The following is a 19,029-nucleotide window of genomic DNA, read 5'->3' on the forward strand; positions in this document are numbered from 1 at the left end:
TAGTGTAGCCTCTGAAATAAGCAAATGTCATGCTTTTCTCTCTCAAAATTGTGGTGGTGTGACTAAATACATCACATGATGTTAGTAGTGTTTGAATGAGGCCTATCTTAATAATATGGTCTGCAATGTTAGCAATGTAAAAACAAATAACTATGCACCTAGTAGGGCTAGTGCAATAGGACTGAACATAGGCAAGATGAGTGCATATGATATCCGATAGGCTGATGCAAAACCTGATGCAATGTCTAATACTCTGATGTCCAATGTTTTCAGGTTTTGTGCATATTAAGTTAGATAGGATGGGGGATGATTTTGGTAATGATTAGTATTCAACATGAATTGGAAAATAGACCTCTATGAGGCCACAAGGACTCCAGGTCCTATAGTGCACCAATGCACTGGGTGCAGTGCTTGTGTATACAAGCAGCCAATGAAGCACTAGGTGCACAGGAATAAGATATGAGTCAGTCACACTATGTTCGGAATATTATTAAAGTGTTGGAGGATTAGATCTCTATGAGGCTACAGAGATGTGAGTCTTTACAATGGATGTCAAATTACTGGCATGCTTGATGACAATACTGTCTGTGCAGGTGATTGTCCACTAGAGGTCATGGATGGGAGCCATTTGTAGTATTAGAATGTTTGACTAGTTGCCTTCTGAATGTTCAGTCGAGAATGCCAATATCTAGTAGTGGTTCCATAGGTGTGTGAATAAGAGGAAATACACATGGTACCATAGGTCAGTATGAGGAGTTAGAGATTTGCAAAACTTGGAAGAGATGAGTAATGTTTTTAGACTTCAAATCAGTATAGATGTTTTGTGGCTACTGACCTCTTTTATACTCATAGGTGTAGCTGGGCCACTGCATCCACCTGCAATGAACAATATCTACAAGATATGCTGCCTATAGGTGCATTGAAGGCCTAAGCACTATTGTTGGCTTCTCAGTTCTGAGAGACCTAATTGTTAGAAAGCCCTGAAATTCTTGATCTAATATGCTTGTGACACAGTTACTGAGCAAGACCATCATCCCAAAGGATTCATGTACTGTATTTGGTCTGTTACACAACTAATGATGGCTGATGTCCATTGTCAAGTTAATACCAAATCTAATGGTCATGCTAGTGTAATCTGAGGCATTGTCTTACTAGGATGTGATTGGCAATAAAAATCACCAGTTCTCACTATCCTCCATGGTCAACAGTGACCTGTACCAAACTGGTTTGGTGCATGGATGACTAATACTCTTCTATGAGTCATATCCCAAAAATCACTATGAAACCATTTTCTTTTCAATCTGAAGTCAGACTGAGGCTAAGGGAATATTTTTCACTTTTTATTTTATTTTTCAAGTTTGTATATGAGCAGACTGAATATTTTAGTATATTTAATTCTGTAATGAGTTTTGCTTAGTCAGCCATGGTGATGACCCAGACAAAATCCCATGCATATCAGGTGACTGTGAAAAATATTTCCCACATATGTTGTCCTGGAAAAACATTATTAAAACCCTAAATACTAGGATCACATCAGTTTCATCCATCATACGAACAGAAAAGCAAAGAAAAGATGGACACACAAGGAATTCACATCATGTGATATTTTTCACTCCCTTTCTGGATTTGTCATCAGAAGATGGATAGGCCACATGACTAGCAACAAGCCAGGATGACTTAGCTATATACCTAATGACTCATTGGTTTGAACTGACACATTATGACTAGAAATAACTCTTGATGACTCTTGAATATACTGGGTGACTATCCGTAGGCTGAAATAATGTGGAATAAAATAAGATAGAATAAAAGAGACCATTTAAGGAAGTCATGCCACGATGCCGCTGTTCATTTGCATCGAATTTGCAAAACATTATTTTTTGACCCCCTTACAAACTCTAAATCTAGAAGGCCCCCTCCTTACAGATTATTCCGGATTAAATCTGTTTTGGGCAACTATGCCTAAGCTATCTGCTGACTAATCCATGACTTGAGGTCTGCCTGACACATGTTCAGCATGGTGATGGTCGCCACCTGGTCCGAACATTTTCCAATATACGCAGTCCCATCCCTGAGCTCCCTGGCGAAGTTTTTAGCTGAAATTTAAAGATTGCTATCAGCAGACAATGCCAACACATACCACTGCGACTGGCCAGGGTATGAGGTGAGCAGTGCCGACACCATTCTCTCCCTATAAGTCTAGAATTGCGAAAACAACTCGTTCCCCAAGCTACCGCGACTGTTTCTTTTTCATTAAAGACTTGATTTCATGTGTGTACTAATGTATTCCTGCGACCACCGCTGGGCACGACAAAGGTACAGCCACTTAGGGTTCCGGGTTTCAACACGATGTAAAGAGTTGATTCTATGTGGGCACTACAAAAGTGTTGCCTTAAGACTCAGAGTGCGAGTGAGATGTTCGTCCCAAAGAGACTGCCTATAGAAATGCTCCTTGATAAAAAGCAAGGGATATCTTGTTAAGATCGAAGTGAGAGAAGGAAAGTTACCAAGAATGCACTCGGTGTTCCAAGGATGTGTCTGAAGTACTGAAGTACTTGTCTGAAGTGGTCTGAAGGTGGTCCGACGTCAAGAAACAAAGGTCCGAGGTTGTGCGAAGCGTCTGAAGAGCTTCTGATGAACAGCAAAGGTTCTGAGAGAAGTATGGCGGGTGTGTCGAAGTATAACTAAGCAAAGTCTATCAAAAGAATTTAGAGACAGCGAGATGCGAAATGGCAGCGGTCAGGCCAAACAATTGTTCTGAATGAACAAAAGATCGATTGCGCGAAGTATGACTATCCGGAAGTGACTCTACTAACTATGACTCGTAGCAGGGAAAGTGAAGTGAAGTGCGAGTATCTAGCGAGGCAGATTATATCCTATAGCGTGAAAGTCCGGAAACTGCGTAGGTGAAACCAGTAGCGAGATAAGACATCTGAAATGTAATAAGACTCGAGGCGAGCCGCTACAGAGATATGCATGTAATAAGGCGCAAGGCATGTTGTTATACGTATAACCGACGGGCCGGCAACATATGTACCCCTAGACATAATCAATAGCAGATAACCAAGTGAAAAATGCACCAGTGAAGTCAAACAGACACGAATGGGACATGGTATGGAGGATCGGAACTGTATACAGGCCTCAGAAATGGATGGACGACCTTCGGATGACTCGGACGAGCGCGCGGAACTCTCGGAAGGTAAATGGAGTGTCAAGGAATATGTGTGAGGGATACCTATGGAATTGGCAGGATACGAGCCCAATACCAATCCGAGTGCTACAATGATCAAGTCAAGCTAGCTCTATTCCAGCAACGAGTGTAGCTGCTAACATCCTCACGTCTTCTTTGTCGTCAAGAAATGCTGTCTCTTCTCCATCATTCACCAGATTGTGGTACTGTAGTAGTAGATCGTCCATTGCAGTTTTGACTGAATTATTTTATTCCAGATGCATTACGGTTGTGTTTTCTGTATAGATTATCTTTTGCAAATATCTTTCAAAGTCTGTTATAATCTATTCTGCATTATTTTGCCTATGGATAGTCACCCACTAGTAGCACAGCCACATTTAATGTGTATATAATGACTCCAGTTTTTGACAATAAAATAAGAGACTAGTCTTTCAGCCCATCTAATACTAAGTTGTGAGTAAGGTATAATAAGTGTCAGTCCCAGTGTCAAGAACTGTTCAAGACTAAGAGGAACACTCTCAAGAGACAGTCAATACTGCAAGCTCATCATACTAAACAACCAGCTATGAGCTCACTGTGTGCAACGACCAGTAGGCAAGGTACAGCCACAGTTATATTTGAATTTCTATTTATTTATTTATTTGCTTTCACCAACCTTTGGTGTTCTTTTTCCAAAACAACATATTCCATAAAATTTATGTTGTCTCTACATCCACCTAAGACTCAGAGTAGCTTAGTGGAGAGACTTTAGGAATTGATAATGAAGCTTGACCTCACTCATCTGAGTAGTGATACTGAGCCAAGGTCTTCTTTATCTGATAGACTTTAGCTGTTGAAGAGGGGACTTAGTAGTAAATCCAAGGAGGTCTGTTTCTGAGTCTGTTTGAATACTCGCAGTGAGTTCCTTGACAGCAGGTTCAATATTGAGCTAAGAGTTCTACAATAAAGCATCAATTAGTCTTGACCTTTGATTCTACCTGTTTTGTGCCAAGGGGGGGGGGTTTGATCATTGTACTTCTGCACTATTTTTTTGGAGTATAGTTGGTATGAGGCACTGTTGTTGAAAGGAAACTTAAGAAAGAGTTCTTTTTTTTGGTCATTGCCATACTGTCAGGCTGACCATTGTTTGTTTGTTTTTCTGTCAGTCCTATATTCACTGCAGGCATTTTCCCATTTTTCTCCACCAAACATCCAAAAAACATTGATTGAGGAAAATGGGAACATGCCTGCAGTGATTGCTGGATTGACCATCATAATTACTGATCTTAAGGAAGTACCTTTAGCTGAACAGGCTTTGGGAAGTATACAACAAGCCACCCACAAATGCCTGTGTTATCAGTCATTGGTATTTGTCTGAATTACTGACCGTGGAAATATTTGTTTTTATAGATATTTATCTATAGATCATCTATCTAAGAAGACAATGGTTCAGACAAATACCAATGGTTGATAATGTGGTCATTCATGGGAGGAGGTGTAAAAAGTTGGGTTGTCAAAGCAATTTTCTAATGACTTTGAAAAGGGTGAGATTAAGGTAAATCTCAGGAACAGTAACTATTAACTAGCTTGATGCAGTGCTTAGGTACTTGATGATGAGGATTGATAGTCAATGGTGTAGCCAAATAGATAACTGTCTTGATGCAGTACTATAATGCTACAAGAAGATGGTTGCAAAGATATGCAAAGATAAGATGAAGATATGTATCACGATAATATGCAATGATTCAGAGTATTATCTCATAAACACTCCCTATTCTTAAAATCAGAGGAGATCAAACTAAGCCTCTAACACAATCAAATTAACCAAAATATGTGGCTTTGAAACTGACTTCTCTGCTGCTCAGGTACTGCACAATGAGTGTGATGCAGGACAGAACAGAGTACACCCTCTTGATGTAGTCTTAAAGCAGCCAAGCTCTTAATATTGTTGAATAAAGTGCTACAGTACTTTGTTTCATAATGTATATGTTAGTGATGTATAAATCTCATCTTGTATTGAGTTTTGGCAGTTCCCATCGTGGTATGCAGATAGACACCCAGAAAATTATATAATATATAATGTATAGGCTTTGAAGGTCTAATATATACTATGAGATATGGTCTGTACTGAGTAGGACTACTGCTGAGTTGCCAAAAGTTGATGCATAACAACACTCTAAGATGATCAATTTTATAGTTATTCTAGTCCCAATGGTGCACAGCCCTAAGAAATGCCAGCCACATCCAAAACCTGCCCCATACAAACAGAAACCAAAGACACCTCACCAAAAAATGGTTCTGCAACATCTATAAAGCTTTCTGACATTAGCAGGTGCAAGAATCTTACCTTGAATGACTGGCTGATGGTGTTTGCATACATTGATGAACATCCAGACTTAGCCCAGGATCATGTTGTTTAGCATTTCAAGACACAAAAAGAGGGCATCTTGAGCAACATATCAAGTCATACCCTGGTGCTCTCTCAAGTAAATGGCCACATGTTGTTACCTACCCTGATGTCGAAGAAGCACTGGTGGAATGGATCATGAACATGGAGTAGAAGGGTGAAAGTTACACTGGAGCAATGCTCTGGGAGAAGTGGTGGAAGCTCGAAGAGAACTTTGGTGTTCCAGAAGCAGAGCAGCTAATTGGTGATGGCTGGATAGCACCTTTCTGCAAAGCATACAATATCAAAGAATACCAGTGTAGCACTCAGATCGGCACTGGACATGTATCCTGCCAATCTCATAGGTGCTTCATATCATACTCCTCGACACTCCTTTTACCTTCCGAGAGTTCTGTGCACTCATCTGAGTCGTCCATCCCATTCCGAGGCCTGTATACACTTCCGATCCTCCGTACTATGTCCCGTCCATATCCGTTTGACTTCACTGGTGCGTTTTCCACTTGTTCATCTGTTATTGATTATGTCTTAGGGGCACATACATTGTTGATCCATCAAAAACATTGGTTAATACGTATAGCAGCACACTGTGAGTACAACAATTTTGATGGTGATTCAAAACAATGTGTTGGATCTTGCAGAACCTAGCTGCTATTTGATCCTAAAGGGTTTCTGGACCAGGCTCAAGGCTCAGAGGAGAGGAAATGTCATGAAAAACTGCTGAGGACTCAGACTCATACTGGTAACTGGTGAAAAGATAACTTTCTTATGTAAGCTAAGGTGCAAACATAACACTAAGTAAAACAGTCTCTATAAGCCTAGCCAGGAATCAGTCCCTATAATGCCTTGTGCATTATTATATGCATATCTCTGTAGCGGCTCACTTCGAGTCTTATTACATTTTGGATAGCTTATCTCACTACTACTTTCGCCTACACAGTTTCTGGACTTTCATGCTGTAGGATATAATCTGCCTCGCTAGCTGCTCACACCTCACTTCACTTTCCCTGCTACGAGTCATAGTTAGTAGAGTCACTTCAGATAGTCGTACTTCGTGCAATCGATCTTTTGTTCATTCAGAATGATTGTTTGGCTTGACCACTGCCATTTTGCATCTCACTATCTCTTAGTTCTTTCAATAGGCTTTGCTTAGTCGTACCTCGGTGTAGGACTTGGAGTCCTTGTGGCCTCGTAGAGGTCTATTTTCCGATGCATGTGGAATGCTAATCATTACCCAAACCATTCCCTATCATATCCGACTCAATACGCACCAAACCCGAAAACATCAGACATCAGACATTGGACATATGCTGATGGTCGGTGTAGGACTTGGAGTCCTTGTGGCCTCACAGAGGTCTATTTTCTGATGCATTTTGAATGCTAATCATTACCCAAATCATTCCCTATCATACCTGACTCAATACGCACCAAACCCGAAATCAGACATTGGGTTTCACATTGGCCTATTGGATATCATGTGCACTTGTCCTACCTATGTCCAGTCTCATTGCGCTAGCCCCACTAGGTGCATAGTTACTTGTTTTCACATCCCTAACATTGTCAACCGTGTTATTACATGTATTCCCATGGTCCACAGTACATCATGTCTTATTACATAGGACATTGGACCCCAAATATTGTGCTACTACTTTCGCCTATAGGGTTCCAGATTTCTGCGTATCTACATAAATATTGGACTCCCCGGTTTTCTTGCAAGCCAATCAAGCCAAGTGGTTGTCATAACAGAATCAAAATCTGTTTCTATTGGAATGCAACAGGTTTGAAACTCATTGAATGTCACATTTTTTCTATGAGAACATGTCTTAAATGTTTGCTCATAGGCAGTAAAACCTGCTGATGATTATGTTTTTATTCTGTGCAATTACACTCTGATATTTTCTCATGGATAGTTTTCTCCAAAACCCATCATAAATACTCTTTTCCACATCATTGCCACGATGGATTCAAAATATGTTTCAATCAAAGCATACATTAGAGGAATCGTTCTCAGTAGCAATCTCCTTGGGCCAAATATATACTTGCATCCAGAGGTCTATTTGAGTTTTTACCCCACTTTACCCTTTCTTCTCCTTTCACCCCTTCTCATCTAGCTATCATTCCTCACACACACCATCTATGAGCAAATATTTGAGGCATGTTCTTATAGAAAAAAATATGATGTTTCACAGGTTTCAAACCTGTTGCGCTCCAATAGAAACAGATTTGTATTTAGTTACATACAACAACCACTTGGCTAAACACAGCTCTGATCAGCTTGCAAGCTGACCAACCATAAGAATATGTCTTCATAGAATAAGAATAAAAATGTTATCATTGGCAGGTTTCAAACCTGCACTGTCCAAGAGAAACAGATTTTGACTCTGATGTTCACTTGCAATTTTATCTTTAGCAGGTTTTGAACCCACACAGACAGATTTATATTATGTCATATCAACTGCTTGGCTAAGACCAGTTAGATGCACTCCCAATGAGCCCATTCAGAAGCAAATCCTCAAGGTACATTTATCTGCATTTTATCAGTTCTAACATTAATCTCTAACATCCCCCTTGAGTCCAATCATATGTGATCCTTCCATTGTCAGTCCTCACTCATGACACAGCTGTTAATCTAAAGACATCACAAACATCATCGGCCCACCATGGTGGTTAGTGATGCGGAGGTTCGGTTCTGAACCGGACTTTTCATGAACTGGACCGATGGTCCAGTTCAGCATTCAGCATTCCTTGAACACGTTGAACGTGTCCGAACCTTTTTGAACACTGATGTCATAACTTAAATAAACCATGTATGCTTCCATTTTAGGCCACTCACACCAGTGATACGAGATCACATCATCCATACACGCAATACACTGAACACGACATGATTACTCAAACACGATTGTTGATTCACGCGACTTTTTCGCTTGGAATCCGATTTGCTTGCTCCCAGGTACTGTAGGACACCCTGTTGCAAGGACCATGCCACACTGCCAAGGTCCGCGAAGGTTTATTTGGCTACCACTAACCAAAACATCACAAAGGAAGCACCTGATAAGGTATGGAGATTTTGGTCAATTTGGTTTAGTGCTAATGTATTTGTTAACGGGTTGTTTTTTTTCTAGGGTAGCTAAATGAATTCTTCGGCACTCATGAACTTGTTAAAATGCCACTTGCATGCATCATGATTGCCGCTAACACTAGTCTAGTTTGACAAATATTACATTCCTGTTGCAGCTGCATGTCAGCCAACACCTACTACATCATCCTCTAAGTCCAGGCCTACACAATACGGCCACTCGTGGATGCGCTCAACAATTCTCGCTCATCGATCATCCAAACACTGCATTGCAAATCCTCGTCAAGAACTCACCACATATTTGGCAGCTCCATTGGAAGATGTGGGAGATGTTGTCCATTGGTGGGGGGTAAGTTATATCCATTGCATCGACTGGTAGTTATTTACTGATGCACCTACCAGCATCATTCTGTGGCATATCCAACACTTTCCCATATGGCAAGAGATTACCTTGCAATTCAAGGTTCTGCCACTCCATCAGAACAGGCCTTTTCAAGTGGCAGCATCATAGATCAGAGTCGACGCAACCAGCTCACACCTGATATCTTCAAGGTGCTCCAATTGTTGAAGAGTGCTTATCACAACAGGCATATCCAGGCTGCAGCTGAGGCTGCCACTCGTGTTGAGCCTCTTGCTCATGTGACTGAAGATGACCTTTCTGTTGACCTTCCTGATCTTTAGTCTTGCTTTGCCTTACTTTCACTCGGTCGTGCTTCATAGTAGTGTACCAGTACTCCTTACTACTAGTACAATTGAGTAAATTTACAATGCATTCAACATTTGAACGTGTTCATGGCGTCCAGTTCAGCATTCAGCAAAATGATTGAACTGAACATGAGGTCTGGTTCAGCGTTCACAAAATTTCTTGTTGAACTGGACCAAACTGGACTTCCACAACACTAATGGTGGTCTGTCATCAGCACTTTTTCAGAGCAATTGCTAGATAAACAGATCTTGAAGTCAAGAGCTCCAGAAGAATTCTGATGTCTTTTGCAATAAGAGTAGAATAAAAGAATCAATCATGGTGACCATACTATTGAAAGAACTGCCTTGAGGATTCACTTTTGAATGAATTCATTGGAAGTGCATTCAACTGGTCTTAGTCAACCAGTCGATACAACAGAATCTAAATTTGTCTGTGTGGGTTCAAAACCTGCTAAAGAAGAAATTGTCAAGTGATCATCAGAATCAAAATCTGTTTCTCTTGGAATGTGCAGGTTTGAAACCTGCCAATTCATTTTCTATCAAAAGACACCTTGAAATTTGCTCATAGTCGGTTTGCTTGCAAGATGATCAAAGTTATGTTTAGCCATGTGGCTGTCATAACAGAGTCAAAATCTGTTCCTATTGCAGTGCAACAAGTTCAAAACCTGTTGAACACCACATTTTTTCCAACTCTTTGTAACACCTCAGTTCAAATATCATCTTAGATCCCTACTCATTCCTCTGTTTGACTTGAGTCTCATCTCCTGTCTTTCTCTTAAGTATTAGGATTGATTCTGAGGACTTCATATCTTCAGCTCTACCTCTGGCAGTCCATACTCTGTTTGGTTCTACTCCAGACTTTGTCCATAGTAGTCCTTCTGTAGTTTTCTAAATGTCCACTGCTTAGGGGTCAAACCTGATATTTCATAGTTCTTAGTTGACATTGCAAATATTGCCGCTCTTTCTATCTGAAATACCCATCATCATTATTAATCCACATACCACTCACTTCCCCAACATTCACTATACCTGTTTTTTGCAACCCAAAACCCACTAATCCACTAACCCAAAACACATTGGACTTGTAATTATACCTTTGGACATTTTTTCCTGTGCTCAGACTATTGACCACACATTATATCACTAACATTAGAACTTCTTCCAAACAGCTAACTCCTTGAGTCAAACACACTTGTCTTGCAAGTATAGCAGACTAAGCTGTGCAAGACCACAACACATATATTTGGCTGACATTGTTGTATCATTGCAGTGCATAAGCTGAAGCCAAGCCCTTTGGATCCACCTCCTTGAGCTTGTTCTTAATAGCAGACCTCTTTGGGGTCGAATGCACTTGTTCATACAAGCATAACAGCTTAGGCAGTGCTACAGACCTCAATATAATATCATATTAGTTTGGTACTTTCTTCATATCAACCATTCTGAGTTGAATCTCTTTCTCATTATAGTGAATACAACAATGAAAAAAAGTGACAGGCTAAGAAGTCTATCCTTCTCTAAAGTTGGTCCAAGCTCTGTCTACAGTACAACCAAGGATATTTGCAACCTAATGTAGATACAATAATTCAGATTGATGGATACTGAATAATATGTTGGGTCTTGCTTGCCTAAGCCTCTAGCTTGTGAGTATGGTACTGCATGGATATGAGTCACCCATGCAGGTCATAGATATGAGTATCACTGGAGTATGGGTGTGGGTATGGGATCACAGTACCCATACCCCTACCCATATCCCTACCACAGATTTTAATCAAAATCAGTGCCATGTAAATAAATTTTGACTACCTGAACAATTTGAAAACTGTCAAACTCTAAAGACAAAGATAAACATCCTGCACGACACTCGCAAACCTTCATCACCTACTAGTACTTCCCATCATGCAGCTCACCTTTGCAGCCACAGTCAAACAAGTTATCAAAATAACTGGGAAGGCCAAAGCTGCTCTAAAAAAGCAGACTATCAAAACTTTGTCAAAGAAGCAAAAAAACAACAGTAGTGGAGATAGTGGGAACATGAACCTGAAGAAGGTCAAAAAAACCCTACTGTCTGGTAACACTCCCGCCAATAGTGCAGGATCTGTGGATGAAGATGAGTTAGTTGACAAAAATAGGCCTATCACAGCACCATTGTCTCTATGTCCAGAGATGGTTTTGAGTCGGCAGGCTGTTGTGCATACTGAGGAAGAAGAGAATGCATTGATTGTACAAAGATGATGAGATGGCAGAAGATGAGCTCTGTATGTACAATAATCTCAATGCAAATATCATATTAATCAAACACAAAACAGAACACCTTATGAGAGATTGGAACTTCACCAGTCTACACATTTTTTGATCTGACACCACAGATTATTAAAATTGATGGCTGCTGCACTCATTATTTCAAGTGTCAATGACAAAGAGAAAGTTATGTACTCTCCCACCATCAACATACACACTGTAGCAATGGTACTGGTGCTGGACTCATATCCTACCATTTCCACATATGTCTCACAGAAGTACTCCTCAACACTCCTTGACTGTTCTGAAGCCTCCACACATCTGTCCAAGTCATCCAAAGGTAGTCCATCCACTTCTGAGGGTCACTCTCTTCTGCAATCCACTGTATCATGTCCTGTCTATGTCCATTTGACTTTGCTGGTGTGTTTGCGCTTCATTTGTCTATTATTGAATATGTTATAGGAACAGATATGTTGGTGGCCCATAGGAAGCCTCAAATAATGCATATAGCAGCATGCCTCGTGCATTATTACATGGATATCAGTGTAGCGACTCGCCTTGAGTCTTATTACATTTCAGATAGCTTATCTTACTACTGTTCTTGCCTACACAATTCCAGACTTTCATGCTGTAATATATAATCACACTCGCCAGCTTATCTGTACTTCACTTCCTTTCCCTTGCTATGAGTCATAGTTAGTAGACCCACTTTCAGATAAGTCGTACTTCACGTAATTGATCCTTTTGTTTGGCTTGACTGCTGCCATTTCACATCTCACTATCTCTGAGTCTTTCAATATGCTTTGCATAGTTGTACTTTTGTATTCTCACTAGTCTTATACTCATTATACTGACTCTCAGAAATCTCACTGTTTAGTCGCAAGCTCTTCTGAGCCTCTGTGCATCATCAGACCTTCATTTCTTGACTTTGGACCACCTTCGCTTATATTGGACAAGTACTTTGGTACTTTGGATGCACTTTTAGATGTGGTCAAAGTTGAGAAGGTAAAAACTTACCTATCTAGTAGGTGTATGTGAGCTAAGAGGTTCATAGTCCCACACTGGCAAAGAGCTTGCAGAGACATTTGCAAAGATGCTAGAAGAATTTGGCATATCTAAAAAGGTATGATTCACAAAAACAAAACACAATTATATGCACATGAATCCATGAGACACAGATGCTGAGTATTACATGTGATAATGCGTCCAACAATGACACAATAATTTGCAAACTGAGTGATAAAGTGCTCAGGTTCAGTGGAGCAGTGATGCACACCAGGTGCTTCCTCCACATGGTAAACCTGGTAGTGAAATTGTTGATCAAGGAGTTCAATGTGAAGAAACAAGGAGCCGACCAAGTGGATAGTACTGAGATGGAGCTGGAAGAACTCAGTGTGGAGGTGGAAGAGGATCCAGAGATGATAGATGAGGCAGGAATAATAGATGGGGTATATAATGAAGACAGATTTGTTGAAAAGGCTGAGTTGTTGGATGAGGGTGAGCATATCACATCACACTGAACAAAGAGATTCAACCATTGAAGTTAGCACTTGTCAAAGTAAGTGCATGCAAGAAAATAAAACTCACCATTGAATTCAACATATTCCCCAGGTGTGCAAGCTCGCATGGAAAAAAAAAGATGAATATCTGAGAGACTGTCTGTGAGCAAATATTGAAGTCATGGTTGTATAGAAAAAATGTGGTGTTCAACAGGTTTTGAACTTGTTGCACTGCAATAGGAACAGATTTTGACTCTGTTATGACAGCCACATGGCTAAACATAACTTTGATCATCTTGCAAGCAAACCGACTATGAGCAAATTTCAAGGTGTCTTTTGATAGAAAATGAATTGGCAGGTTTCAAACCTGCACATTCCAAGAGAAACAGATTTTGATTCTGATGATCACTTGACAATTTCTTCTTTAGCAGGTTTTGAACCCACACAGACAAATTTAGATTCTGTTGTATCGACTGGTTGACTAAGACCAGTTGAATGCACTTCCAATGAATTCATTCAAAAGTGAATCCTCAAGGCAGTTCTTTCAATAGTATGGTCACCATGATTGATTCTTTTATTCTACTCTTATTGCAAAAGACATCAGAATTCTTCTGGAGCTCTTGACTTCAAGATCTGTTTATCTAGCAATTGCTCTGAAAAAGTGCTGATGACAGACCACCATTAGTGTTGTGGAAGTCCAGTTTGGTCCAGTTCAACAAGAAATTTTGTGAACGCTGAACCAGACCTCATGTTCAGTTCAATCATTTTGCTGAATGCTGAACTGGACGCCATGAACACGTTCAAATGTTGAATGCATTGTAAATTTACTCAATTGTACTAGTAGTAAGGAGTACTGGTACACTACTATGAAGCACGACCGAGTGAAAGTAAGGCAAAGCAAGACTAAAGATCAGGAAGGTCAACAGAAAGGTCATCTTCAGTCACATGAGCAAGAGGCTCAACACGAGTGGCAGCCTCAGCTGCAGCCTGGATATGCCTGTTGTGATAAGCACTCTTCAACAATTGGAGCACCTTGAAGATATCAGGTGTGAGCCGGTGTGTGTGAGGAATGATAGCTAGATGAGAAGGGGTGAAAGGGGGAGAAAGGGTGAAGTGGGGTAAAACTCAAATAGACCTCTGGACGCGAGTATAGATTCGGCCCAAGGGGATTGCTACTGAGAATGATTCCTCTAAGTAAAATATGGAGGGGGAACTGAGAAACTGGTAAGAGTAACTGAGAATGGAAGAGCACGCGATGTTGCACTTGATGTGATGCAAGCGCGAGCAAGCCGCCGAAGGTGCGATACAATGTGCAACTGAGCGACCAAAAGTTTGATCCAGCGCGAAAACGCGGGGAAAAGCCGACGGTTGATGAACGTGCCTTTAGCGGATATGCGAAAGAGACGTGACACGACTATAGAGCAGGAGAGGAGTCTAGCGAGGTATGTGATGGGCGAAGTTTGAACATTTATAGCACGACCGTTAATACAGTGTGTGATGTAGTCGGCCAAAGGTTTTTAGACTTAGAGTCTCAGTGATGCATGCAAACGGATGATAATTTTGATAGCGGGAAAAGAAGGTACATGAAAATTCCTAAGTCTAAAGTATATATCGTAGCGCACGTAGCCCTGTTCAGAACCGAGAAGATAACGGTAATACGTATTAAGGGTCTATAACGCAAGTAACGAAACATACACGATATCACCTTTGGAAATATAATCAGTCTAACGCAAATGAGCTAAAATATGCACCAATGGACAAGCGGAGGACATGGATAGGACGGAGGAAGGATGTGTGACGGAACCGACAAAAAGCGGATGCGAACCGAAGTGCGCGTGTGAGCCGTGGCTGTCGGCCAACAATAGGAAGGATGCGCGCCATGGTAGTGATAGCGCATGCTGTGCTAAGACCTGAGGGACACTGCAAAAATAGCCTCTACGAGGCTACAAGTCCTACATCACATACAAACTTTAAATCCTGACTGTCCCCAGTCAGCCTCTATAGAGCGGAGGGACTTAGCGAAATTTCGACGAGATAAGTCACGTGACCATGTGCGTTTCACACTGTATGTGAAGCACAATAGTGGACCGCGGATATGTGGAGCGCCAACTGTGGGAACTGTGGCCAATTTTGATGTATTAAAATGTGTCGCGTGCCGCGCTTCACTTCTTCTCAACTTCTCATCGCAGACTTCAGCGATTATCTTTTGCATCTTACTACTATGTCCTCCACCATCTCTAATCCATCCATGCTGACTGCATCTCCCTCCCCATCTCCCTCACCTGAACCTCAAGAGCACCCGCTAGAGGGTGGCAATGCGTCTGTCGATGACCCCACTCTCGATGATGCGGCTCTGAAGGAGCCTGAGGAGTCCGAGTCCAACCGGGTGGAACACGCTTGGGCCGCTGTGCTCAATACCATGCGCATTTGCGTGGACACTGCTCCTCCCTCCAAGCCAGAGCTCTTGGAGGAGCAGGAATCTTGGCTCCGTGACTGGAATGTCGCGATGGTGAGTGGCGCATCTCTTTTGGTGTGCTTACTTTTTGCTAATGATTCGTTTGTTTTTCTTAGGCCGATATGACCGTCGTTTACAAGCGGGCATGTGTCCCTTAACAACGTGGATGTGGTAACGTTGGCCGAGGGCAAAATTGCCGTGAGGACGCTGACAAGAGCCATGAAGGCCTGGAAGGAGAAGGTGGAAGAGTCTGCAGTGACCACGCACCGACAAAGGGAAGGGTAAGGAGGTCGTTGCGACGGAGGAGAAGGCAGTTGAGAAGGCGGTGGGGTCTGGTCCAACCGATATGGGGCGACCAGTGAGTCTTACTTTTGCTTTTTCTGCCTTCTCAGTTGTGCTGACACTTTCTTTTCTAGTGTTTGGGTGGGCGGATGACCGCGACCTCGGTCAATTGCCCCGCTGAGCGTTGTCAACGCTGCACCGCGTCTGGCGCCAAGTGCATCGTCGTTCATGCGGGCGGGCATTGCAAAGTGTGCATCAAAGCGCGAAAAGGCTGTTCGTTCGGTGAGTCTGCGTTGTCCTTTCTGTCGCTTATGCTTTTTACTGATGTGATGTTTCTTTTCTTCTAGTCGTGGCTAAGAACAAAGGATGCGTGCTGGCTGCGCCCAAGCGCAAGGCGCCGCCCTCCGTGCAAACGACTGCACCGGACGCTGGTGAGTCAGAAGTGGAGATTGTGGGTGAGGCTACAGCCGATGAACCTGTTCCTGCTCCTTCCAAGGAGATCATTGTGCAGCGCCCCAAGCATGCGCTCGACGCTGATGCTGCTCCTGCGGCAAAGCGCCCTCGCCTGGAGGCCGACCCGGAGTTGGAGGAGGCACATGCTGAAGCTGTTTGGCTTCGCGCTGAAAATGCTGAGCTCCGCACTCACAATGACAAGTACCGTCTGGCGCTCCTTGACATGGGCCAACACACGCGCATCCAGGAGTCTGAGTTGCTCCATATGAGCAACCGGCTTTATATCTTGGCACATGACTGGGGGAATTGGGAGAAGGAGCTTGGGGAGGTCTTAGAAGATTGAGAGGGACTCTTTAAAATACTTTTTAGATTAGAGTCTCTTGCTGGTGCCAAAGTGCCTTGTACTATAGTGTTTCTGTTTTTCCTCTGGCACCTGGTGTGCTTAATAGATTAGTCCTGTCGTGTTCCATTCCTTGTCCGTGTCCATATCCAATGTCCAATTCCGCTAAGTCCATTGGCTATAGATGGGGATTAAAACAATATTAAGTAATTGAGTGTGGCGGCAAAGAAAACAATTGGAAAGGAATACAGAATGTTTGCGGGCAGCGTGCCCGACTTGTCTTCTTCGTGCGACTATTGTGTCTACTCCTGCTTTGGCCACTGATGGCGCGGCTGATTAGAGATGAGGTCTGTAAGTCTATGGTGAAATGTGTGCAGCGCGCATTAGAAATGGAAAGGTCTAGGAGGTTAGTTATGCGCGCGCGTCTACTGGAATGATATGCATTATATATATACTTGATTCTTTATTATTGTTTTGTGGTGCGATAGCGATAGAGTCTGTTGAATATGTGCGGTCAATGTGCTTATGTGCAGTTATATGAGAGAATGAGGGAAAATGATTGCCGGCCAAAACCCAGGGTAAAACAGAGAGTATGTACTATAGCGGTATGTTTTTTGCAGTATTCTTGTTATTTGATGTTTTTGGTATTTTCAGTTTTATCGATGCGGGAGCAGTGATTTACATGTAGAGTGTTGGGTGGTATGCGGGAAGGGGTGTATGCGCTAATCATCTTGCGCATGTTCTGGTTCCTCAATATCCTCATCGGCTAGCCGATCTAGCGCTTCGTCGTCTTTTCTGGTGATGCTTGTTACCATAACGCGCTCACCGTTGCGCAGGTGATAGGGGATTACGTGAAACGCCGTGTAGCGTAAGAGCGATATAGCGCTGTCTAACTTGGCCAGGATATATGAGCCTCCCTTCATGCAGCACACTACAATCATAGGTCCCAAGTACCGCAGCTTTGTCTTCTTGCTCAACTCATACTTGACCTTGGAATTGCGCACCAACACTAAAGTGCTGGGCGCATGGTCATAGTCACGGATGATATTTCGGAAGCGCTTTTCAAAGTCGCGAACTGACGCAAAGCGTGCTTTTACTACCTTGTCTTGGATTTCGCTAAGATCTTCAATGTGCTTTTGTAATTGGTGTGCGTGCCATGCTATGAGGTCAGCGATGGTAAATACGCCACGCGCAGGTGTCGGCGCTAGAAACATAGCTTCAGCAAGATCAAAAGGAAATATCGGCTCCACGCCGTGCACCATAAAGTAGGACAATAAACCCGTAGACTTATGAATGGTGATGTGCTCGGCCCAGAACACGGAATGAACGACCTGATGCCATTGTAGGTCATCGCCATCGCATGTCTTCATAATAGCTTCGCGGATGTCACGATGGCGCCGCTCGACTATGCCGTTTGCTTGTGAATTATACGGTGAAATATGTATCGGGTGGACATCATATTTTTCGGCTAACATATCAGCGGCGAGCATGTAAGCGGGAGCATTATCAGTAATCAGCTCAGTCACCGGACCCCATTGACAGAGGATCTCCTCATATATGAAGGCCACTAGCGACCTGGTATTCTCCTTGCGCAGCATGCGCCATTCTGAATACGATGTTAGCACACAACACGCTTGAATGAGATACTCAAAACCGCCCGCCTGGGGCATTTTCATGGTGTCAATATGCACTCTGCGGAACAAGCCGCCGGGCGTCGGTACCATCAGCAGGATATGAAGCTTGCGCATCTGCCTTATCTTGCATTCGTGACATGTGTGCATGTACCATTTGATATTGTCCATCATAAATGGCCACCAAAAACACAAGATTAGCCGAACGCAGATCGTGTATACTCCCTTGTGACCTAGGTCGTTGTGTGCTTGTTTGAGAATATTATAGCGCTTTGGTGGCACCAAGACAAGTTGGTGTTTACCATGGCACTCGCAGTGCCATAGATTGCCATTGAGCACAAAGAATCACGCTGCTTGGTTGACCATCGTGGCGTAATCTTCGTCCGACAATCCTGACAGGCGCTTGTGCGTTATCAGGAACTGCTTGAGGGTCAGGAGCTTCACGTCTAGAGCGATGGCAGCTTCTGAGTGCAGAGTGATTTTCTCGTCGGTTGATGGAGCGACAACATCTAGGAAAACACGAAGAATAGGTACGTGGTTTGGCAGCATCATGATCGGCGCTAGGCGCGCCACTCGTGTAATGTGCGCTCCGGCAGATTCTATTGTGAACACACAGTCATTGAGTAAAGTCAAACCAAAGGAATAGGCTCAGTCTAGCCAATCCTCATGGTCATCATCTTCAGGAACATCATCATCAGCAGCCGGTCTCCTTGAGAGACCATCGGCACCTTTGTGCTTTGCAGCGGGTACGTGAACAAGATTAATAGGGAACAA

At 42.7% G+C, this 19,029-nt stretch overlaps 3 protein-coding genes across 3 annotated transcripts; all 3 read left to right on the plus strand.

Moving 5' to 3' along the window:
- Nucleotides 1–11,253: 11,253 nt before the first annotated feature.
- F5147DRAFT_648972 (uncharacterized protein) lies at nucleotides 11,254–11,589 on the plus strand (the record flags this gene model as incomplete). The annotated part of the gene is made up of 1 exon (XM_041433311.1): nucleotides 11,254–11,589. The coding sequence occupies one exon, from the start codon at nucleotides 11,254–11,256 to the stop codon at nucleotides 11,587–11,589; it is 336 nt and encodes a 111-aa protein (XP_041297580.1).
- Nucleotides 11,590–12,773: 1,184 nt separating this feature from the next.
- On the plus strand, nucleotides 12,774–12,929 carry F5147DRAFT_526341 (uncharacterized protein; the record flags this gene model as incomplete). Its single annotated transcript, XM_041429999.1, has 1 exon — nucleotides 12,774–12,929. A coding segment is annotated over one exon (156 nt), but the record flags the coding sequence as incomplete, so codon positions are not given.
- A 2,386-nt stretch (nucleotides 12,930–15,315) lies between these two features.
- Nucleotides 15,316–16,627, plus strand: F5147DRAFT_768854 (uncharacterized protein; the record flags this gene model as incomplete). Its single annotated transcript, XM_041441010.1, has 5 exons — nucleotides 15,316–15,603; nucleotides 15,666–15,696; nucleotides 15,825–15,907; nucleotides 15,966–16,113; nucleotides 16,179–16,627. The coding sequence occupies 5 exons, from the start codon at nucleotides 15,316–15,318 to the stop codon at nucleotides 16,625–16,627; spliced, it is 999 nt and encodes a 332-aa protein (XP_041297582.1).
- Nucleotides 16,628–19,029: the final 2,402 nt, after the last annotated feature.

Source organism: Suillus discolor, assembly GCF_016758755.1.
Source record: "Suillus discolor strain FC423 chromosome Unknown F5147scaffold_6, whole genome shotgun sequence".
Taxonomy (NCBI): domain Eukaryota; kingdom Fungi; phylum Basidiomycota; class Agaricomycetes; order Boletales; family Suillaceae; genus Suillus; species Suillus discolor.